This window comes from Portunus trituberculatus, chromosome 46 (genome assembly GCF_017591435.1).
Source record: "Portunus trituberculatus isolate SZX2019 chromosome 46, ASM1759143v1, whole genome shotgun sequence".
In the NCBI taxonomy this organism is placed as follows: domain Eukaryota; kingdom Metazoa; phylum Arthropoda; class Malacostraca; order Decapoda; family Portunidae; genus Portunus; species Portunus trituberculatus.
In genome coordinates this window covers 30803380-30827293 of record NC_059300.1, presented here as the reverse complement: position 1 = coordinate 30827293, position 23914 = coordinate 30803380, and the positions used below count along the sequence as shown (strand labels likewise).

At 39.3% G+C, this 23914-nt stretch overlaps 2 protein-coding genes across 12 annotated transcripts in view; both read left to right on the top strand.

The window, feature by feature from the left end:
• Positions 1-7950, top strand: part of LOC123520173 (E3 ubiquitin-protein ligase RNF168-like) — a 32797-nt gene extending 24847 nt beyond the window's left edge. For all 6 annotated transcript variants that reach the window (XM_045282183.1, XM_045282185.1, XM_045282181.1 and 3 more), the window contains 2 exons: positions 6010-6129; positions 6373-7950. In XM_045282183.1, coding sequence (XP_045138118.1) covers positions 6010-6129; positions 6373-6540 — 288 coding nt within the window. In that variant the 3' untranslated portion in view covers positions 6541-7950. The remainder of the gene's footprint in view (positions 1-6009; positions 6130-6372) is intronic.
• Positions 7951-11389: 3439 nt separating this feature from the next.
• On the top strand, positions 11390-23700 carry LOC123520169 (putative zinc finger protein 66). Of its 6 annotated transcripts, none has more exons than XR_006679188.1 (4): positions 11390-11615; positions 11756-11924; positions 20851-22896; positions 23535-23700. XR_006679188.1 is itself a non-coding variant. In XM_045282174.1 (3 exons), exon 3 carries the CDS (start codon positions 20968-20970, stop codon positions 21655-21657), a length of 690 nt encoding a protein of 229 aa, XP_045138109.1. In that variant the 5' UTR covers positions 11390-11615; positions 11756-11906; positions 20851-20967; the 3' UTR covers positions 21658-23499. The 6 variants fall into 6 exon arrangements, 4 of the variants coding, with proteins under 4 accessions (XP_045138109.1, XP_045138108.1, XP_045138110.1 ...); XR_006679189.1 differs by lacking the exon at positions 23535-23700 and having other exon boundaries at positions 20851-21007; positions 21135-23499; XM_045282174.1 differs by lacking the exon at positions 23535-23700 and having other exon boundaries at positions 11756-11906; positions 20851-23499.
• The last annotated feature ends 214 nt before the right edge of the window (positions 23701-23914 follow it).

The window sequence follows — 23914 nt, the reverse complement described above, 5'->3', positions numbered from 1 at the left end:
ACTAGGCCTCAGTATGCCTACAGCGCTTCTACATTGAGGGTTTTTGTTATGCTGTTCCTGAGCGCTCCTACTTGCTTCTTGCACACCAACTTCGACTTGCTACCAGATACCCCACATGCATTATTATGGGTTATGCACTGCTGTCTCTTCAAGATAAAACCCGGGCCTTTGCCCTCCTAGTCAAAGGCTGGTCTGTCATACGTGTAGCGGCAGAATTAAAGGTGACAAGGAGGACAATTTACAAGCTAAAAACTGCAGCAGAGAACCTCCGTCTTGGTGCTGTACCAGCCAGAAAACCAGGCTCTGGGACACCAAGGAAGATGTCTCCGCACACAGGCAAGTTCTTGGCAAGAGAGGTGAAGGAAGATCCTTCGATTAGAGCCATCAGCTCGAAAGAGAAACACTGCAACCTTCTGCAGAACGTTTCGGTGTGAACACACTGCATTCAGGACTTAAAATTGGCTGCACACTGTGTTGGCAAGAACCTGCTTCTGATAGAGGTTATGAAGAAGCAACATCTGGATTTCTGCTGGAGTGGACATTGGCAGACTGGCAGAAAGTATTGTTTAGCGATTAAAGCACATTCTGGCTGGTCAGGGGTGACTCCAAGGTCATGAGGAGGCCCAGTAATGTGTCCCGTTATAATCCTTGCTACACTGTCAAAATGGTTAAACACTCAAACAGTATTATGATGTGGGAGGCACTCACTGGTCATAAGGGTTCTGTTGGACTCTACTTTCTTCCCAAGAATATGACAATGAAAGCAATTAATTACATTGAGGTCTTGGAGGAGCACATGCTGAAATTTTGGAGCATTCACAATGAAAAATACTCAATGCACGACTTAGTACCAGCACATTAGTCCAAGGCTGTCAAGGAGTTCATAGTGAAAAACAATATATGTGTTCTTGACTGGCCAGGTAACTCCCCAGACCTAAATCACATCGAAAATGCCTAGTAAGTAATGAAGACCAAGCTGGAGAATTTGCTTCTCAGCAGCATCAAGAACCTGACAGAGGAGCTGAAAAAGATATGGATCTACTTTGATGCCTCATACTTCTCCAGCCTTGCTGCTTCCATGCCCAGGATGATCTAGACTAGAGTGTTCTGAAGTCCAAGAGGAATATGTCTTAATACTAATTATAAGATAAATAAAGCTGCCCCATTTTGTATTGTATAGTTTTATTAACCAAAATTCAGTGATGTGTACTTTTTTTTTGTGGCCACTGTATGTATGTGTAATGATAGTCAGTTACCAGTATCCACTATCCACTAAAAGGCTTGCAGTGAAAACACTATGCGGTCTACTTAGAAAGCTAGAACTTATTAAATTGCAATGTTTAGCCCCAGCATTATTGGGTGTAACAAGGGCAGATTATAGAAGCAAGTCACCATAAAAGGCTCCTTTTCCTCACCCATCTTTTTTTTTTCTTCAACCTCTACGCTCACCACTATCATGACAACAACTGAGGTCTGGACAAGAAACATTGTTTGGAACCTGTTTGCAAACTTTCCAAACAGACTTTCCTGGTGTGGACAAGCCTTTAGAGTAGGACTTTTTTATTTATTTATTTATTTTTTTTTCTATTTATTTATTTTTTTTATGTAGGGAAGAGGGCCAGCCAAGGGAGAAAAAAAAAAAAAAAAAAAGGCACACTTGAGTGCTGGTTTTCTACAAGAGAAGCGTCAGCCAAAATCAGGGAGGAAATGCCTCGATACCTCCCTCTTAAAAGAAGACAAGTCGTTTGAAGTTGGAAATACAGAAGCAGGAAGGGATTTCCAGAGTTTACCAGTGAAAGGTATGAATGATAAAGAGTACTGGTTAACTCTTGCGTTAAAGAGTTGGACAGAATAGGGATGAGAGGAAGAAGAAAGCCTTGTGCAGCGTGGCCACAGGAGGAGGGAGGCATGCAATTAGCAAGATCACTAGAGCAGTTAGCATGAAAATAGCGATAAAAGATAGAAAGAGAGGCAACATGTCGGTGGTGAGAAAGACACTGAAGACAGTCAGTCAGAGGAGGGAGATGATGAGATGAAAAGCATTTGATTCCACCCTATCTAGTAAAACTGTGTGACTGGAACCCCCCACACATGCAAAGAGTACTCCATACAGGGGAAGATAAGGCCCTTGTTCAGAGTTAGCAGTTGGGGAGGCAAAAAAAACTGGTGGAGATGCCTCAGAATGCCTAACTTCATAGAAGCGGTTTCAGCAAGAGATGAGATGTGAAGTTTCCAGTTAAGATTATGAGTAAAGGACAGACCGAGGATATTCATTGTGGAAGAGGGAGACAGTTGAGTGTCATTGAAGAAGAGGGATAGTTGTCTGGAAGGTTGTGTCGAGTTGATAGATGGAGGAATTGAGTTTTTGAGGCATTGAAAACTACTAGATTTTCTCTGCCCCAATCGGAAATCTTAGAAAGATCGGAAGTCAGGCGTTCTGTGGCGTCCCTGTGTGATCTGTTGACTTCCTGAAGGGTTGGTCATCTCTGAAAGGACGTGGAAAGATGTAGGGTGGTATCATCAGCGTAGGAGTGGATAGGGCAAGAAGTTTGGTTAAGAAGGTCATTAATGAATAATAGAAAGAGAATGGGTGACAGGACAGAACCATGAAGAACACCACTATTAATAGATTTAGGAGAAGATAAGTGGCCGTCTACCACAGCAGCAATAGGACGGTCAGAATGGAAATTTGAGATAAAGTTACAGAGAAAAGGATAGAAACCAAAGGAGGGCAGTTTTGAAATCAAAGCTTTATGCCAGACTCTATCAAAAGATTTTGATATGTCTAACACGACAGCAAAAGTTTCACTGAAGTCTCTAAAGAGGATGAACAACACTCAGTAAGGAAAGCTAAAGACGGAAGCCATACTGGTGATCAGATAGAAGATTGTGAAGTGACAAATGGTGGAGAATCTTCCTATTGAGGATAGATTAAAAAACTTTAGACAAGCAAGAGATTAAAGCTATAGGACGATAGTTTGGGGGATCAGAATGGTCACCCTTTTTAGGAACTGGCTGATTGTAGGCAAACTTCCAGCAAGAAGGAGAGGTAGAAGTTGATAGACAAAGTTGAAAGAGTTTAGCCAGGCAAGGTGCAAGCACAGAAGCACAGTTTTTGAGAGCAATAGGAGGGACCCCATCAGGACCATAGGCCAGTGAGGGTATGGAAAACATCATTACGAAAAATGTTAATAGTAGACATGAAATAGTCAGAGGGAGGAACAAGCCCAGAATCATCCAAGATGGAGTTGTGAGCAAAGGTTTGAAAGAAAAGTTCAGCTTTAGAGACAGAAGAGATGGCAGTGGTGCCATCAGGATGAAATAAAGGAAGGAAAGATGAAGAAGTGAAGTTATTGGAGATGTTTTTTGGCTAGATGCTAGAAGTCTAGATGGGAGTTTGAGTTTGAAAGATTTTGAAATTTTCTATTCATGAAGGAGTGTTTATTAAATTGAAGAACAGACTTGGCATGATTCCGGGCAGAGATATAAAGTGCATGAAATTCAGGAGATGAAGGCTCAAGTACCTTTTATGGACAACCTCTCTATCATGAATAGCATGAGAACAGGCTGTGTTAAACCAAGGTTTAGAAGGTTTAGGTTGAGAGAAAGAATGAGGAATGTGTGACTTCATGCCAGACACTATCACCTCTGTTATGCATGCATCACAAAGAGATGGGTCTCTGACACAGAAACAGTAATCATTCCAGGGAAAATCAGCTTATTACCTACTCAGGTCCCCCTCAACTGGCAGAGGCAAAATGCCAGAGGCACCTCCACTTTGGAGGATCCTGAAGAGGAAATTAGAGAAATAGGACAAGATACAGAAATGGTATTGTGATCGGAGGAGCCCAGCAGAGATGAAAGGGTGACAGCCTAAGCAGAAAGATTAGAGGTGAGGAAGAGGTCAAGAATGTTGGGCATGTCTCTAAGACAGTCAGGAATATGAGTAGAGTGTTCCAGCAGTTGTTCTAGGTCATGGAGGATAGCAAAGTTGAAGGCCAGTTCACCAGAATGGTCAGTGAAGGGAGAGGAAAGCCAAATTTGGTGGTGAACATTGAAATCTCCAAGAATGGAAATCTCTGCGAAAGGGTAGAGGGACAGAATGTGCTCCACTTTGGAAGTTAAACAGTCAAAAAATTTACTATAGTCAGGAGAGTTAGGGGAGAGATAAACAGCACAGATGAATTTAGTTAGAGAGTGACTGTTGTGTCAAAGTCAGATGGTGGAAAACTCGGAAGATTCAAGAGCGTGGGCATGAGAACGAGTTAAGTTGTTGTGTACATAGACTCAATATCCAGCTTTGGAACAAAAATGAGAATAGAGAAAGTAGGAGGAAACAGAGAAGGGGGTACTGTCAGTTGCTTCTGACAGCTGTGTTTCGGTGAGGAAAAGATGAGGTTTATTAGAGGAGAGGTGGTCTATAGATTTAAAATTAGATCTGAGACTGTGAATGTTGAAGAAGTTTATGTAGAAAAAGATGAGAGAGGTGTCAAAGAATTTGGGGTCATTATTGAGAGGAGTCTGACCTGGGGACACTTGTGGTTCCCTCCTCCAGAAGGGAACTCCAAGGCTGGGTTTGTTGTTGCCATTTTTTTTTATTTCAATTTTCAAGTGAAGGGTGTATGTGTGGTAAGTGCATGTAATTTTGTGTGAAGAAGGAGAGTTGTCTTTTTTTTTCTTTTTTCTTTTTTTTTCTTTAATACCATGTGGGCTTTTCACGGAAATTTATGGGCTAAAGGGGATACTTTTTTGGGGTACCTCCTATCTCAAAGCTCACCTGCTAGGAAACCATTGTCCCGAGTGAGGAAGCCCAACCTACACTCGGACCGTGGACAAGATTCGAACCCATGCGCTTCGAGATTCCTCAGACCTCAAAGCGTGCATGGTTCTACTGTGACTGCCTCCTTGAGTTGTGAGACACAAAGGGAAAATGCCCTGCGAAATCACAACTAGCTTTAATGGAAGGTTCACAGCACCCGCTGAAGTAATGCTATTAGACATCGCTGGGTATTACTTACATGGGTGGAACTCACACTGTATCAGGCCACTCAAAACAACTGCTCTGATAGTTATCAGTACTGTATATCTTATAGGATGTAACTCACCACTTTGCCACATGCTGAGATATAAGTATGGTGTAAATTGTGTAATATAAATACTAAGGCATACTGCTATTTTAAGGCCTGTTCACACTATGCTTCATGACGTGTGCAGTGTTGCAAGGCTGCATCACAAGCATGTTGAAGACCGCTCCAATTCATATTGCTGCTCAGTGATGCACCAGAATTCAGAGTGAGAAGATGCGCACACAGCTACACCTCCAATGATTAAGAGCCGTTACAAATGTACAACTCAACGTTTGACAGCAAATTTATGAAATGCAGTGATTAGCATTCTTGTATAATTTTCAAAGTCTGCTGGAATTTTGGTTTGTAGCTCCAAAAATATTTGATTGAAGCTCCCCTCAGAGGTCACTGAGAAAGCCATTGTGTACACCACTAGATTTGACATTTCTTCCTCAAAAGTTTTTTTTTTTTTTTTTTTTTTTCCTCCAGTATATAGAACAACTGCAGTCCTTAATACAGTCTCTTAGCAGAGTACATCATTGGCAGACACAGACATCCCACATAAAGAAAGCTAAGCCATAGAAGTGACCAGCAGTACACAGGAATAAGTGAGCAGTGTTGCAGTACAGTTTGGCTGCTTGTTATTTTTTCAGCACCACTACTGCAACACGTAATTAAAACATGATGTAGTGTGTTCGGGGCCTAAGTTAGCTTCATTATGACTAGCTTACATCTACGTACTGTGTTGTGTGTGCAGTGGTGCTGATTGCAAGTGATTTCTTGATGTCTGGAGATGTAAAACAATAAATACTGTATATAAAACTTGACACCTTAATTGGACTCAGGTAAGCTGCATAGGTATATGTGAAAATGACTGGCTTAGATGGTTATTATAAACAATAGCTTGTAGTAATTTGTTTTCAATGCAGCTTTTGTCCTTCAGGAATCACTGGCTACTCTGTTGTCTGAGCAGCAGCATGCAGAGGCCCAATTGCAGCAGGAATTACATGATCGTCTTCTGGCTGAAGCCTTACAAGAGGAACTCAACAGTCAAACTAAGAGGGTAAAGTGGTGTATTGTGCTGTAGCTGTCCCTTGGATTTTTTATAATGTAATATTATATATCTCTTGTCTTAATTTGGATTATTTCTCACTTATTTTCTTTGTCTGTTCATCTGAAGTCTGTATATTTTTGGTTAATGAATTAAAATGTTAATGTTAATTCATGTGTCATGTTTGTATATCTTTCCAAGGCTTTTTGTATGGGCTACTGTAATTTTTTTATAACAAGAGGTTTTTCTTAACAGGTATTACGGACAAAGGGTTCAGAAGATGAGTATGCCCTGAGACACAGGAACAAGGCAGCTGATCTCTCCCAGCATCAGCCAGGCCCCAGTAGAAGAAACAGTACTAAGAGTGCTAAAAGGCAGGCCACACTGTCTGAGGTCTTTTCTAAGCGTCACAAGAGTACATGATTCTTGCGTTTTGTATTTTTTTTTTTTTTTTTTTTTTCTTTGTGTGTGTGTGTTTGTGTGTGTGTGTTGATATGCCATTACCTCACAGAATGCATTTTGCAGCTCAGGCATTCATGGTTAGTTCAGTTTTCTGCACTCAAAATATTAAAGATGACAGTGCTGAGCAAATGTCATAAGTTGAATGTATGACATACTTCGCATAATTATTGCAGCTCACTTTCTACAAAATATTTTTAATGACTACCAGCTCTAGGAGTTCAAGGTCTTCCTCTGATTACTTATTGTACCATGGAGGTAGTGTTTCCAGCTCTCTGCTGTGTTCTTAACTCCTTCACTGCTAAAGTCATGAAAGTACTCTGCCTCTGTATGACTCCCAACTACTTAAAATGGCAGGGTGCAATGACCAGGCCATGACTTCACTTGTACTAGGTTATTAAATGGAGTTAATGAAGAGATGAACCTTCAATAATGCTTTGTATACCAACATTTATATGAAAACTCTATCAAAGTTTTACAATAAGTATCAGAGAAGTATATTGAAAATATTTTTTTATGAAGTAAGGTGATGGTCTTCAAGAAAGAAATATACATTTTTTAAAGGAATTTAGAACCCAATATTGAGTAACAGCTGGTGGAAAGATATGAAAGTCAAACTGAATGAGAAAAATAATGGAAAAAGATGAGTTTAGACTTCTTGATTCTTTCCCAAAAATAACAATTGAAAGGCAAAATATGAGTTAGAGCATTACAGGTAACAAAAGTGGCAGAATTTTTGTGGTATACATATGAAATGTAAGACTGGAAGGCAGGGATGAAAGAAGTACAGTGATAACATAAGAGTGCCAACATTGACAATAATATAGGTGAGTCATTCTAGAGATGCTTGTGGTATAAAGAGGATGAATGGTGAAAGCAATTAGAGTGTATATGGAAGGGTATGTCAATAAGTGGTGAGTGAACTGTTGTGCAGTGATGGAGATGATCAAATGCAGCATCTTCAGATAGTCTGGTTATATAGAGAGAATAGGAAGACAGTGATACATTGGGATTAATTGTTTTAGGTGTGAGAGAAAGGCTTGTTTTGAAATAGATGAGAGAGAGAGAGAGAGAGAGAGAGAGAGAGAGAGAGAGAGATGATGAGGAGGGAGTAGGCAAAAATGGAGTGTATGTATGGGGAGGACCAAGTGGACATTGTTGTGATCACCTCCACTGAATTCCAAGGAATAGTGTTCTGTATAATCCAGTGCTCAGACTACAAAGGCCCCAGACCTGATGGCTCTGATAGCTAAGGTGCTGTTCTTGTTTCTTGCAGTCACATGCTTAAATAACTGTGTGTGTGTGTGTGTGTGTGTGTGTGTGTGCGCGCGCGCGCGCGTGCCCATCCTCATAGGATTGTTAGCTTACGGTATAGATGGATGGATATATATATATATATATATATATATATATATATATATATATATATATATATATATATATATTCATAAAGTATTAATGTACAAATTAAAATAAGAAAATGTTTTGGTATCACAGTTATAGTTGTAAATAGTGAAGACTACGTAGCCAATGGAAAAGTGAATCCCAGCTTTACTTCAAACTAATGTGATGTGCTCCTTTATCTAATGGGAACATTTTACATGACAATTTTTGTGATTTATTTTCAGCATGATTATAATTCATTTAATTGTAATCTCAAAAATTGACAATGGTTGACTCAGTGAGACTTTTCCATTCCATTGTATTCACAGATGAATGAATTCAATAATGATTGCTTCAATTCATTGGAGAACATACATAGTATTGTGAACTCAGAGACTTGATGTGGTTATTAATTTACTGCATTCATCTACACTTGTCTGCTGTGAGATGTGACTTGTCCTATCCACAGTGGGCTGTGGTGTAAGAATGCCTCAGTTAGGGATTTTGTAGTACCTTATCTTCCTACATGGTATAGTAAATTTTCTTTCCATGTGCTGTTACATTAAATTTTATACTGTTTAGCATGCACAATCTATCAGGTGTTTTATTTTCTTAGTTGTATCAGTTGCATTTAGGATATTAAAAGTCATATGTTGCTGTAGATCAGAAGTGGCCAAACTTTTCAGTGCTGGGGCCACATTAAAGAAAGATCATAATCTTATGAGGCTGCATACTATATTAAACCAGAATGATTTATATTTAAAATCTTTCTAAGAAAAAGTCACTCTCCTTGCATATGCACACCTGCAGAAAGAATTAAATGCTCACAACATTATTTGGTGTTTATTAACATTTTCTTTCAAATTTATTAACATTATCACGCTCCATGAATTCCTTTGGCAGGCCACATGCGGCCCACGGGCCGTAGTTTGCCCACACCTGCTGTAGATTGAGTTGAAGTTTGGATTGAGTGAAATAAGGAGGATATGGGAAGGAATGACTAGAGTGTTTTACTGTAGAATGCTTGGAATGAATGAAAAAAAAAAGTGGTTGTATGAGTGTGTAGTGATACCAGTACAGTATAACATTATGAGACTGGAATCTAGAACATGAGAATAATTACACAGATTGATAAAATAAAAGATGAAGAAGTGGAAAGGAGAACTAATTGGTGGAGCAGAGCAAGAAGTGCTCACATGTTTAGTGAAGGGAACAACTTTATTGGATGTAAGAAATGTAAAATCAAGTGATTATGATATTAAGGTGATGTTTATTTTGATAACTGGTATGCTATTTGGTACATTATGGAACAATTACTTCATCTATATAAATCATCCTGCCTCTCAGGCCTATATTTTGAAACAGATCTGCCTGTGGGCTACATCTACTACTTTCAAGGGGCCATGATTAAAGATGCACTGACTTTTTAATGTGTTTTTGTGGTTCCAGTCACAGATATGCATGGTTTTAACATTATTGACAAGGTAAATTCTGGAAAACTAAGATAAAACAGCTCTGTTTGCCTTAGGAAATGGTTCAGTTTAAACTAAGTAAATATGACTTCATTAAGAGTATGTACTGTCAGGGCACTCCTATAGCTGAGAGTACTCATGGCAAGTGATCCTTTTTATATTCAGTTTTATATATATATATATATATATATATATATATATATATATATATATATATATATATATATATATATATATATATATATATATATATATATATATATATATAACCTTTTATTAAAATGTTTGGATGTGCATGCTTAACTCTCTCTCTCTCTCTCTCTCTCTCTCTCTCTCTCTCTCTCTCTCTCTCTCTCTCTCTCTCTCTCTCTAGGAAAGCAAAACAAAATTTTTATTGTGTTATTATTATTATTATTAGTAGTAATAGTAGTAGTAGTAGTAGAAGTAGCAGTATTGTTTTAGCATTTATCAACGTTGTTATGACTAATTGGATGCATTGGTAATTCTAGATGGATGGATGCAGTGTTATGCCAAATTACTCCCAGACTTGTGTTATGGCTTGTGTCACCACTGAGTATGCACAATATTGTCACTAAAACTTTAGTTTATATAGGTACAGAGGAGTTGGCTGCCAGAATGAGAAGAATGAATGCTGAAGTTTGAGTGGGGAATGATAACATATGTGTGTTCATGTATGCAGATGATGTAGTTATAAGTGAATTGGCAGATGAACTCTTAAGTTTGTTGTACATTTTACATGGATATGGAAAAGTCTTACTGGAGTGATATTTAGCAGTAAGAAAAGCAAAGTAATGATGAGAGAAATTCAACCAGTGTGGAGATTGAAGGAGAATGAGTTGCAACAGACTAAATGAGCACTATTATATCTGGGGATGTGTATGACTTCAAATGGCTGTAAAACTGAGAAGGCAAAAAATGAAAAGATGAACAAGGGGAACCAGTGAATGGCTCAACATGGTATAGTAGCTTCAGCAAGGATGAGAGTGAGTAGTATGACTTGTTGCGAGTACCGAGAAATTTGAAAGAGCGCGATTGTTTTGAGTTTATGCATGGTATGGGGGTAATTGCTTGGAGTAAGATAGAAATGGGACACTTATTGAATCTTAGATATAGTGAATATATGATGCAAAAAAAGTTAAAAAAAAAAGAAGACGTTTCTGTTGCGTGTTGGGAGTAGCAGGTGTGGGAGGAAATGTTTCAAGATAGTAATAAAAAATGGCAAACTACCTAGATGGGTTTTTGATCAATGTGAAAAGAGGCATGTTGAGAGTAACCGGAGTGTGATCATTAAGAATTGAGAGAGATAATGGAATACAAGAAAATGGAAGAGTGAGATAGACAGAGTGGTGAAGCATGAGACTGGTGAGGGAATTGAAAAATAAGGAGCAGAAGAGTACTTTGGAATGGTATAGAGAGAAAGACCCCAATGTATGAGAAGTGGTATGAGGAAGCATGGCTAATCTCTTTCGAGTGGAGGTACAGTGTATGGATGTGAATCTAGACACTGTTAAATTACATCCCTTTCAAATGGGATCATATGCACTTAGCTGTTGGAAGGCCACATTTCTTTTTATTGGCAAGCTATACAGTATAGCTTACCAGTGAAAATGCCATGATCCTACCTAGCCAATCACAGGAGAGCGATGGGTTGTTGCCAACTTGCCATGATAACTGGTAATAGATATTCAAATAAGATCATTTGTTTCTCAGCTTGGGCTAGAATGAACATCCATGGGTAAGTTTGTCCGGAAAATCTTACCAGTACCACCTCCAAATATTATTAAATACTCCCCTTCCCCTTCAGCTAGCTTGGGGGCAATTGTGGATTTTTTTTTTTTTTTTTTTTACAAATTTAGCAAATTTTGCCCCAAAAAAGTCTACGCACCCCCGAAAAAAAGACCCCTCCAAGGACTCCCAACATCACGTACTACGTCACAGTGTCCGCATGCTCACCAACACTCGAACACATTCATACTCTCCTTGCTCGCGAGAAACAAAAGTTTCGTCGTTGTAGATTTAGTATTTGGGAGACACCTACTAAACTTTGAGAGCCTGTGTAGGACACACTAAGGCCGGCCGCCAAATAAAACCACAAAAAAACGTGGCCACTCGCCAGTGCGCGAGTGATGGTGATGGACCTTGGAGGAAATATTTCATTTCATGGTATATCATCACCGTACATATTATTGTAATGTTTCTTACATATACATAAATATAAATTATCTTTGATAAATACATTTTTAGTAAACGACAATTCTAAAATAAACAGGGTAATATTAAGGGTACGTGTATTTATGTTAAAGTTCACAACTTGACTGCTGGCAATAGCACCGTAGCAGTCGGCACTCTGCAGCACTGCGCTGAGTGTCAGTGAGTGAGCGTGACGGCGTGACCACAGAGTGACAGGCAATGTTGAAAAAGGAGGGTAGACACATTTTTCGGCTCGTTATTTACGTACGTACTTGCTTATCAGTGAGTATTTTTATTTTTTACTGGACGTGTATGTGGAGACGCGCGAGTTATATCTTTGTGAACAGTGTTGAAACAAACGTGAAGTTCCCTTTAGTTAGATACTGATTCAAACAGCTATTGCAGGCAGGTGTTGTATCCTGCCCCAGTGACAACACCATCCTGAGAGTGAGGCCAGTCAGAGGTCTTACAGTGTACTATGTTTAAGTGGGAGTTATGATATTTTGTATTTTTTATTGAAGTTTGTCCTGAGGCATTACTAACTTCTGCCTCCTTGCCTCGCCATGACATGTTTCACAGGTTACAGGTCATGCTGCTCACTCACTCTAGTACACAACAGCATAGTGCAACCCCAGTGTGTTTGTGTGGCCCAAATTAGTAATCATGATGTCAGCCTTTTTTTTTTTTTTTTTTTATCTTTACTTATTGGCTTCCTTTCGGCACTTTCTTTTTTACCTGTGTAGTTAGGTTAGGTTAAGCTTTAGAAGGATGTTAGTGGCATCAAGATGAAGATCAACAACATGGCACTATTGCAACAACAGCAGCAGTAGTGCTACTCCTCATTTAGTTTTGTAGGTAAGAGGCAATATTTGGCTCTATTTTAAAACAAAATAGGAAGAGGGCTGTGTAACTTTCCCTAGTATTTACACTTTGTTCCTTAGAGGAGGAAGCAAAATGACAACAGAATGATTTGCTGCAGATGATTGTAGTTTATTTATTTAAAAGTGCGGAAAAAGTAAAGAATGTCACCTCCTTTCTAATCATTGAAACAACCATGCAAAGTGATAGAGTATTTACTATACAACATGTCTGTGGTGTTTTTATTGTGGGGACGGCTTTTGTAAAGCCATAGTAATTAAATGAATATTCTGGTGCCTGCAGAATATAAGTCCACAATGATTTGTTTTATGGTATTTTTTGGTTAGTGTCAGCATTTTGGTTAGGCTGGGTTAGTGTTTGTGGCAAGGTTTGGTTAGGATAGTTTAAGGGGGTCCAGGGGGCACAGCCCCCTGGCTAGCTGGTTATTATGTTAGTTTAGGATAATTTCAGCAAAAATTACTCAAGAATTTTTACATTTTCCAAATCTTTCCTCAAAGGATGGTTGTGTTTGTCCTTAGATTTTTTTGGATAGCCATCCATATCTCGCCTCTTTTTGGCTTCCCCCTAAAACCCCCGATTCTCCACAGTCCCCCAAGCTTGCTGGGACAGATAGGGGGGGTGGGTGGGAAGGAGGAAAAGGGGAGGTCCTATTCTTTACTTTTACCAACAAACCTTCACATACATCTGTCGTATACTCCATTGACAGTTTTAAGGGTTTCAACCACATCTCTTCATCTCTTATATGCCAGCATTGGTAGATCTAGTTTCTTCAGCCTTTTTCATAGGAGAGATCCTTCAGGCCTGGTACTAATTATGTTGCTCTGCACTGAACCTTTTCATCAGCCTCCACATCTTTCTTCTTGGAAGAAGACTATGTACACCTGATTGACATTCAAGGTGTGATTGAATCAATGCCACATATCAAGATTTAAATATTTCCTCATCCATGGTAAGGAATGTTCTTATTAAGCCAACCGCCGTGGTACAGTGGAACCATGCGTGCTTTGGGATCCGAGTGGTCTCCAAGCGCACGGGTTCGAATCCTGTCCACGGTCCGAGTGTAGGTTGGGGTTTCCTCACTCGGGGCAACGGTTTCCTAGCAGGTGGGCTTTGAGATAGGGGGTACCCTTTAGCCCATAAATTCCTGTGAAAAGCCCACATGGTATAAAAAAAAAAAAAAAAAAATATTTACTTTATTTATTTTCTCCATTAAATGTTAATTATATTTTAAATCTTATTCCATCTTTATTCCCAAGTCTTTTTCTACTTTATTCTTGTTCAGATCTTCATCCATAGTATATTGAAATACAGGGTGTTCCAAAAGTCTTGGGCACATTTTGACATTGAATATCTCGAAAACTATTAAGGATATAAAAATGCATCTGGTATATTCAGAAAGCTTGTAATCTCAAGTTTTTTTCATGGATGTTCAAAGATGTTCAATGTGAGCACCATTGGACCCACGACACACATCAAGCCGATAGTCCAATTTTTGCCAAATGCGTCCCAGCATTGCGTTGTCGATGGTTGCAACAGCTTCCGTTATTCGGGCCTTCAGCTCATCCACGTCTCTTGGAATGGGAGGCACATAGACCAGTCCTTTCACAAATCCCCACAAAAAGAAATCGCAGGGTGTGAGATCTGGAGATCTGGGAGGCCAGGGCATGAGAACGTGATCATCTTGTCCAGACCGTCCAATCCATCTGTCTGGCAGTGTTGTGTTCAGAAACTGTCTAACCCTGAGGATCCAGTGTGGTGGCGCCCCATCTTGTTGGAAAATGAAGTCATCAGACTCTTTCTCACTCAATTTATCTATTAACCAGTTTTCTAGCATGTCGAGGTACGTCTCACTGTTGCTCTTTCAAAGAAGAATGGTCCATAGACAGCTTTCTTGGACATGCCATTTCTTTTTGTGGGGATTTGTGAAAGGACTGGTCTATGTGCCTCCCATTCCAAGAGACGTGGATGAGCTGAAGGCCCGAATAATGGAAGCTGTTGCAACCATCGACAACGCAATGCTGGGACGCATTTGGCAAGAATTGGACTATAGGCTTGATGTGTGTCGTGTGACCAATGGTGCTCACATTGAACATCTTTGAACATTCCATGAAAAACTTGAGATTACAAGCTTTCTGAATATACCAGATGCGTTTTTATATCCTTAATAGTTTTCGAGATATTCAATGTCAAAATGTGCCCAAGACTTCTGGAATACCCTGTATATCTGTATTTGTTCTACCAGGCCCCATCAAATTGCATTTCTTGGGATGGAACCTTAATAGCCATTTCTTTGGCCATTCATTCATTTCATTGAGATCTTCCTGTAATTTCTGAGTCACCTATCCTTTATTATTCTGAACACTTTGGTATCATCTGCATACAAAAACATCTCTCTATTTAGTATTATTTCCAGGTCATTTATATACATAGCAAACAAGAGAGGATTAAACACTAACCCCCGGGGGAACTTCACTTACCACTTCTGTCCTGTCTGAACTTGTACCATTTACAATTATACATTTTATTCCCCCATGAAAATCCAAAATTCACTCCCCCAAGATATTACTTCCTAAAGTGATGCTTTTTATTTTCTCCAGATACCATTTCAAATACCTTCTTAAAATCTCAGTAATCGATATGTACAACTCTTCTTCATCTAATATACTTGTCCATTTTTCCATTACAGTTATCAGCTAAAGCACTGTTGAATGTCCACTCATAAAGTCTTACGGTTTCCATGTGATGAGCTCATTTTCCTTAAAATTCTTAAAATTAGCAGTTATTTATTTATTTATTTATTATTATTTTTTTTTTTCTAATTTTGGTCTCTTAATGGTGAGTTTTCAGAAATAGTGGTTGTCACCAGGTGGCAGCACATTACATGTCCCCTTCACTCACACAAGGCTGATATTGAATATACCTATAGTGTCATTCTATAAAAATAGAGATGCAAAAGTCAATATTTTTTTATCAATTTATTTGCCTTCAAAAGAAGATACATAGGACACTTTAAACATATTTCACTCCTTTATAAAATTAATTTGAAACTAAAAAACTTTAAAAATTACATCATTATAAACTTTAGAATATTAAACGAAAGGAATAAATTATAAGTAAACAAGGGAAATCTTACAGCTACCTAAACAATTTCAAAATTATACATAGATTAAAGCATAAATTCTAAGATTATACAAGTGTCATTTTTTAAATTACACTATCTTGCAACTAAAATGGAGCACGTAGCAAATTTAAAACATAATTGTCAAATGAATTTTCACTTGCCAGAAGGGTATGGACACTGTCAGATAACCCATCATTATCCATTCTCTGATGTTTTATTTCATATTTGGTCTTCTTTGCATAGCTAGAGTCAAACAGATATTTCTTTAAGTTTACATTGTACTTTGAACAGATGTCCCTCGCTCTTCCAAGTAAGCCTGTTGATATGAATTCCCTTTCATTCAAAACTTTATTATAGCAATATATATAAAAGCATCTTGCTCTTGAGTTATTATGAAAAATCTGGCATTACATCCACAATAGACTCCATTGAGGGTATCCTTAAGGCTTTCAATAAGGGTTTACTTCTACAGTATTTATGTAGTCCAAACATAGCCTTTACAAGTTTTCCTTGCATGGACTCTAACTCATTCATAGATTTTTTATCGATCTTAACAGTATTCAATCCATATGCCATTACAGGTCTAATTGCGGTTTTCCAGACATAAGAAGCTGTGTCAACATTAGTTTCCAAGTTGCACAACCCTGCTCCTTGTAGTGCGTAAAATGCTTTTCTGCAGGCACTACTGCGTTCATTAACATGAGCATGAGGTTTTCTATGGAAAAGATTCACTCCCAGGTATTTCAACACATCACATTCTTTCAAAATATCTCTATTTAGGTGCCATACAGGATGCTCCGTAAAATAACATTCCCCAAATATGATACATTCTACATAATTTCTTCTAAGTAGTAACACAAGCAAAATTAACCATATTCATGAACAAATGTATTAAAGTTGATTTTCTAGTGAATTGGCATTGAGGCTTATTTGGTCATCTCCCCATTTCACAAGACAACTCTCCTTCTCTCAGAACTACATGCACTTACCACACACACACTCTTCACTTGGAAATTCAAAATAAAAAAAATGGCAACTCCGAATCCAGCCTTGGAGTCCCCTTCTGGAAGGGGAAGCAGAAATGTCCCAAGGTTGGATTCTTCTTCCAGTGATGACCCAAAATGTCTTGATACCTCCCTGAACTTTTCTTCATTAACCTCTGCAACATTCAGTCTTAGATCTAATTTTCAATCTGTGGAACACAACCTCTCCTCTACTAAACTTCATCTTTTTTTTTCCTCACCAAAAAGCTGTCTGAGGCTACTGACAGTAGCCCGTTCTCTGTTCCCTCCTACTTTCTCTATCCTCATTTTCACGCTAAAGCTGGATGTTGCATCTCTATGCGCAATGGCTTAACTTGCTCTCATGCCCATGCTCTCAAATCTTCCGAGTTTACTACCATCTGGCTTCAACTCAATAGTCATTCTCTAATTAAATTTATCTGTTCTGTCTATCTCTCCCCTAATTTCTTTGACTAGAGTAAGTTCTTTGATTATTTAACCTCCAAAGTGGAGATTATTCTGTCCCTCAATCCTTTTGCAGAGATCTCCATTCTTCGAGATTTCAATGTTCACCACCAGCTTTGGCTTTTCTCTCCCTTCACTGACCATCCTGGTGAACTAGCCTTCAACTTTGCTATCCTCCATGACTTACAGCAATTGGTACGACACCCTACTCGTATTCCTGACCGTCTTGGAGATACGCCCAACATTCTTGTTTTCTTCCTTACCTCTAATCCTTCTGCTTATGTTGTTACCCTTTCATCTCCATTGGGCTCCTCCAATCACAATCTTATTTCTGTATCTTGTCATATTTTTCCAATCCCTCCTCTGGATCCCCTAAAGTGGAAGTGCCTCTGGTGTTTTGCCTCTGCCAGTTGGGGAAACCTGAGGTGGTATTATGCTGGAATGATAATTGTTTCCATGTCAGAGATCCATCTCTGTGTGCTGAACGCATAATAGAGGTGATAGTGTCTGGCATGGAGGCGTACATTCCTCATTCCTTTTCTCAACCTAAACCTTCTAAACCTTGGTTTAACACAGCCTGTTCTTGTGGTATGCATGATAGAGAGGTTGCCCGGAAAAGCTACTTGAGCCTTCCATCTGAATCTCACACACTTTATACAGTGGAGACTCATTACTCAAATGTCTAAGTACTCAAACTTTTCAATACTCGAATGCAAAAGTTCGATTTAATACTCGAAAATATACCTACTAGTCGAACGTCCCTAGACGTGGTTGTAAACAAAGGCTCCCTGGCCTCTCCATCTCCTCCGTCCGCCATTTGTGAATTGTGCTGCTGTGGTCATCAGGAAAACATTCTCCTGCATTCTGTCTGTAGTTTTTCATTTATAAACTTACATTAACACCAAAGGCTTATTAGTGGTGAAAATATCTGGTAATTAAACGGCCACACATTTGGTCGTATACAAAGCTCTGTCATCTCCCTTCTTGCAGCCACCACTGTACCGTTCTGATGCTGTATTACTGGTAATACCAGTATCCTGGTTGCTGGTACGCATCTCTAATCCTGCTGCAGTGTTGACAAAACAACATTCTTCTGCATTCTGTCGGTAGTTTTTCATATAGATACTTATGATGGCACCAAAGGGTTATTACCTAATGATGAAAATAAGGAATCTGATGAGAGTGCAAGCACTAATGAGCCACAGCACTCCATTATTGAATTCACAGGAATCACACCAGGAGAAAAATTACAAAGACTTTTTCATGGATGATGACTGTTCCTCCTGCGACCTTCGTCCTCCCCGCCAGCCTTCACTTACAGTATGTACAAATCAGAATTGCAAAAAAATAAATAAATAAATAAAAAAAATAAATTAAAAAAAAATTGTAAACTTGAGATTTGCTAAGATAAGAATGAATTACCTGATTTATAGGTATCAATAGTCGAACTTTTTAATACTTGAACAGCCATATGGAACATATTGAGTCTCCACTGTATATCTGCCCGGAATCATGCCAAGTCTGTTCTTCAACTTGCCAATGTCAAAATCTTTCAAACATAAACTCCCATCATGACTTCTGGCATCTAACCAAAAACATCTCCAATAACTTCACTTCTTGATCTTTCCCTCCTTTATTTCATCGGGATGGTACCACTGCCATTTCTTTTGTCTCTAAAGCTGAACTCTTCTCTCAAACCTTTACTCACAACTCCACCTTGGATGATTCTGGACTTGTCACTCTCTCTCCTTCCTCTGACTATTTCATGTCTAAAATTAAAATTCTTCGTAATGGTGTTTTCCATGCCCTTGCTGGCCTAAACCCTCAGAAGGCTTGTGGACCTGATGGGATCCCTCCTATTGTTCTCAAAAACTGTGCTTCTATGCTTGCACCTTGCCTGGCTAAACTCTTTCAACTTTGCCTATCGACTTCTATCTTTCCTTTTTGCTGGAAGTTTGCCTACATTCAGCCTGTTCCAGAAAAGGGTGACTGTTCTAATCCCTCAAACTAGTCCTATAGCTTTAATCTCTTGCTTGTCTAAAGTTTTTGAATTAATCCTGAATTAGGAAGATTCTTAAACATGTCACTTCGCAATCTTCTATCTGATCGCCAGTATGGTTTCTGTCAAGGTCATCTACTGGTGATCTAGATGGCTTTCCTTACTGAGTCTTGGCCATCCTCTTTTAGAGATTTCGGTGAAACATTTTTGTTGCATTAGACATATCAAAAGCTCTTGATAGAGTCTGGCATAAAGCTTGATTTCAGATTCTGTCCTCTACAACTTTGTCAAGTTTCCTTTCCGACCGTTCTATTGCTACCATGGTAGATGGTCACTTATCTTTTAAATCTATTAATAGTGGTGTTCTTCAGGGTTCTGTCCTGTCATCCACTCTCTATTATTCATTAATTACCTTCTTAACCAAAGTTCTTGCCTTATCCACTCCTACGCTGATGATACCATGTCCTTTCAGAGATGACCAACCCGCCAGGAAGTCAACAGATCAAGCAGGGACGCCACAGAACGCCTGACTTCTGATCTTTCTAAGATTTCTGATTGGGGCAGAGAAAATCTAATAGTTTTCAGTGCCTCAAAAACTCAATTCCTCCATCTATCAACTTGACACAACCTTCCAGATAACTATCCTCTCTTCTTCAATGACACTCGACTATCTCTCTCTTCCACACTGAATATCCTCAGTCTGTCCTTTACTCATAATCTTAACTGGAAACTTCACATCTTATCTCTTGCTAAAACAGCTTCCATGAAGTTAGGTGTTTTGAGGCATCTTTGCAAGTTTTTCTTGCTCCTCCAACTGCTAACTCTGTACAAGGGCTTTATCCACCCCTGTATGGAGTACTCTTCACATGTTTGGGGGGTTCCATTCACAGAGTTTTATTAGATGTCTTCTTTTAAGAGGTATCGAGGCATTTCCTCCCTAATTTTGGCTGACACTTTTTCTTGTAGAGAACCAGCACCCAAGTGGGCTTTTATTATTTATTTAGTTTGAGTTTATTCCCTTGGCTGGCCAATAATAATAATAATAATAATAAAAAAAAAAAAAAAAAAAAAAAAAAAAAAAAAAAAAAAAGGATAAATGGAGACAGGACACTTTGAGCCTCACTTGAACTCTGTACAATACAACTAGGTAATACCTACACACACACACACACCTAGCAGTAAATAGGTACGGGATGTAACTCCAGGGGTTTCGCCTTGCTTTCCCGGTGTGTGGTGGTCTCAGTTCTATCCGAAGATCGGTCTATGAGCTCTGAGCTCGCTCTGTAATGGGAAAGACTGGCTGGGTGACCAGCAGACGACCGAGGTGAATTACACACACACAGTGTAGTGTAATGGTTAGCACACTTGGCTCACAACTGAAAAGGCCTGGTTTGAAGTCTTAGGTGCAGTGAAGCAAATGATTGAGCCCCTTATGTGTAGCTCATTTTCACATAGCAGCAACTAGGTACAGGATGTAATTCAAGGGGTTGTAGCCTCACCATTTCGATGTGTGGTGTGGTCTCTGTCCTACCCGATGATTGCTGTACCAAGCCTAACCTAACCTGCTGGGGGCCACTGTCCCAATGTGATGGCACTTGATTTGTCAGGGATAGTGATTGAGGAGCCAGGAGGGTGGAGGGAATTTAGGCTTGGACTAGTGTTAGGTGAGAGGGGCAGGAAGCAGGGTGTGTGTGTGCTGCAAGTTGGCTCAGTGTATGCTAAATGTTACCCTCATTGTTCCAGATGGACAGAATCCAGGCTGCACACCTGCTCACTATCAAACAATCTTGTGTCCCACTTCCCTAAGTGTCTTGCGGTAGTGTGTGCTGTGTGGTGGAGGTTGTGATCCCTGGCTGCATCATGGATGGCTGGCAGCAGAAGCAGCAACAGTCAGCCTTAGGTATGGAGAATCATAACTGTGGTGATGGCCAGAATAACTTGGAGACAGGCAGCTCTGGCTACAGAGAAGAGACCAAGTTTGACTGCCAGCTGTGTGAAAATACTTTAACTTCCGAATCTGGTTTCAGGTACCATACCATGGAACACAGTGGTGTTGAGAATTATGAGTCTGATGACTGTGGGAAAAAATTTACTTACCAGAATTCCCTCACCACACACATCCTGACACACAGTGATGTTAAGAGTTATTTGTGTGATAAGTGTGGAAAGAAATTTAACCACATATCTTCTCTCAACAAGCACACCCTGGTACACAGTGGTGTTAAGAATCATTTATGTGATAAGTGTGGGATGAAATTTTCCTGCAAATCTTACCTAACCGCACACATCCTGACACACAATGTTGTTAAGAATTATGAGTGTGTTGACTGTGGGAAAAAATTTGCCAGAAAGTCTAACCTCACCCGACACATCCTGACACACGTTGGTGTTAGGAATTTTGAGTGTGATGAGTGTGGGAATAAATTTCTCAGAAAGTGTCAGCTCACCAAACACATCCAGTCACACAGTGATAATGGTGTTAAGAAATATAAGTGTGATGAATGTGGAAAGAAATTTGCCCACAAGTCTTACCTCACCCACATGCCCTGATACACAGTGGTGTTCAGAATTATAAGTGTAATGAGTGTGGGAGGAAATTTACTTTCAAGTCTTCCCTCAATACACACTCCCTGATACATCGTGGTGTTAAGAAATATAAGTGTGGGGAGTGTGGGAAAAAATTTACTCACAAATGTTCCCTCATAAAACACACCCTGACACACAGTGGTGTTAGGAATCATGAGTGTGATAAGTGTGGGGAGAAATTTATCACAAAGTATAACCTGACCAGGCACATACTGACACACAGTGTTAAGAAATTTGAGTGCGAGTGTGGAAGGAAATTCACTCACAAGGCTTACCTTACTGCACACATCTTTACACACAGTGGTGTTAAGAATTATAAGTGTAAGGAGTGTGGGAAGAAATTTACTTACAAGTCTTCCCTTAACTCACACAACTTGACACACCATGATGTTGGGAATTATGAGTGTGGTGAGTGTAACAAAAAATTTCCCACCATGTCTTGTCTTCATGGACATGCCTTGAGACACACTAGGGTGAGGGGGTTCAAGTGTGATGATTGTGGCAAGTGTTTCAAGACAAAGACTGACATCGACCAGCACAAGAACGTCCACGTTTAAGGTGGTGTGAGGAATCCGACAACATTTCACTTAACTCACACACCACATTCTCCCATGGAACAGTTTCATGGCCTCAAGTCATTCTTTCGTTCATTTCTCTACACAGTCCCAGCAGCAACACCATCCATTCCCTGCACGTCTTCACTCTGATATTCCACATTCCACACCCCCTCATCCTTAACTCCCTCAGACCTTACTACTGTAACACACAGACCATCCATTCTTGTAACTCCTTGCATTCATACCCTAAATCTCTCTCTGGGAAATAGTGCCATACTTGTTTGCTATTTTTTTTTTAAGGGTGTTTGTGCAAGATGGAAAACAAGAAATTGTAGAAAGATGAAGGGGAAAAAAAATACATACGTATGAAAAGGAGTGAAGAAAGGCTAAAAAATGGAAAGAAATGCCCTTTACTTCATGTTCTCATACTGTTTCACTTATGCAGATCTTGTTTTAAGTTAATTAGAATTGTTATTGTAACGTTTAGTGCCTCAACCTCCATTCCTCCATCCATCAGCTGGACACAACCATCCCCTCTTTGTTTAGGACAACTGGCTGTGGGAAACCGGCAGCCTTATAGACTGGGAGGATATTACAAATGTAGAATCTATGTACTCAAGGCAGCTCTGTACACCACCACCAGCAAGTAATTGATTCTTGAACTATTTACAAGTTATTTGATGTTAAATTCAACATAAAACAAAGCAAAACTATGTACTAAGAAATTAAATAAGAGAAGCATAATTAAGAAAGGAACCAATTGTGAACCTTACATATATTGAAACCTGTAGTATGTATTAGTGAGGTGCCTGGAAAACATCCAGTCCCCCACTCAGTGCCATGTTTAGGATGAGGGGGACCTTTATAAATAAAATACTCCTCGATTTTTACCTCAATAGTGATGCAGAACAAAAGTATTTTTTTTTTAATTGCTTTTGATATTGAAGTCATTTGCCATACAATTATGTAGCTTTGTATTTATGATTAGTCTAGTAAAAAGAAAGGCAGAGCAAAAACAGTGACATTATTAGCTATTCATTTACCCCAGTAGTGAAGGAGGAACAACCTTAAAAAAAATAGACAAAGCAAGCTACCATTTGTACATAGAGATCCTGTCCCTCCTCCCCCCACCCCCAAATCAGGAGAGGGTCAGACTGCTGCATAGACCCTAGTCATAATACAAAGCTAGATAATTTGTATTGCAGAGTACACTGAAACTTATAATCTTTAAATAAAATCACAAACAATTTCTGAAGCTTATGCATTTTTTTTCTTCTTCCATAGAGAAAGAGGTCAGAGTTGTGGTCAAGATGTTTCCCGCCTCACATCAGCACTCCACTAACATCTTGACCACCAACTACTAAGTACTGGGCTGGTGTGTGGCTCGGTTAATTTTTTCTCGTCAAACTCCACCTGTGCTTAACCCATTAAATACTGGGATACATTTTTATCTTGAGATTTCTGTACAATTATACCATTTTATTGACATTAGGAAGCACCTATGGAGGTCAGAAGATTCATGTCCAGAGTCTTCACTATTCTAGTCCCCAACATGACCACCTGAAGCTGTATAAAAACACCAAGTAGAAAGGAGCTTGCTGTCAATCCATCATCATTGAAGACTCTCTTGGCTTGATGGAGCTGGTGGGATGAGGCACATATTC

Bases quoted from the DNA above. Each gene is read 5' to 3' on its own strand.
- LOC123520169 (XM_045282175.1), top strand. From the start codon at position 20,968: ATGGATGGCTGGCAGCAGAAGCAGCAACAGTCAGCCTTAGGTATGGAG.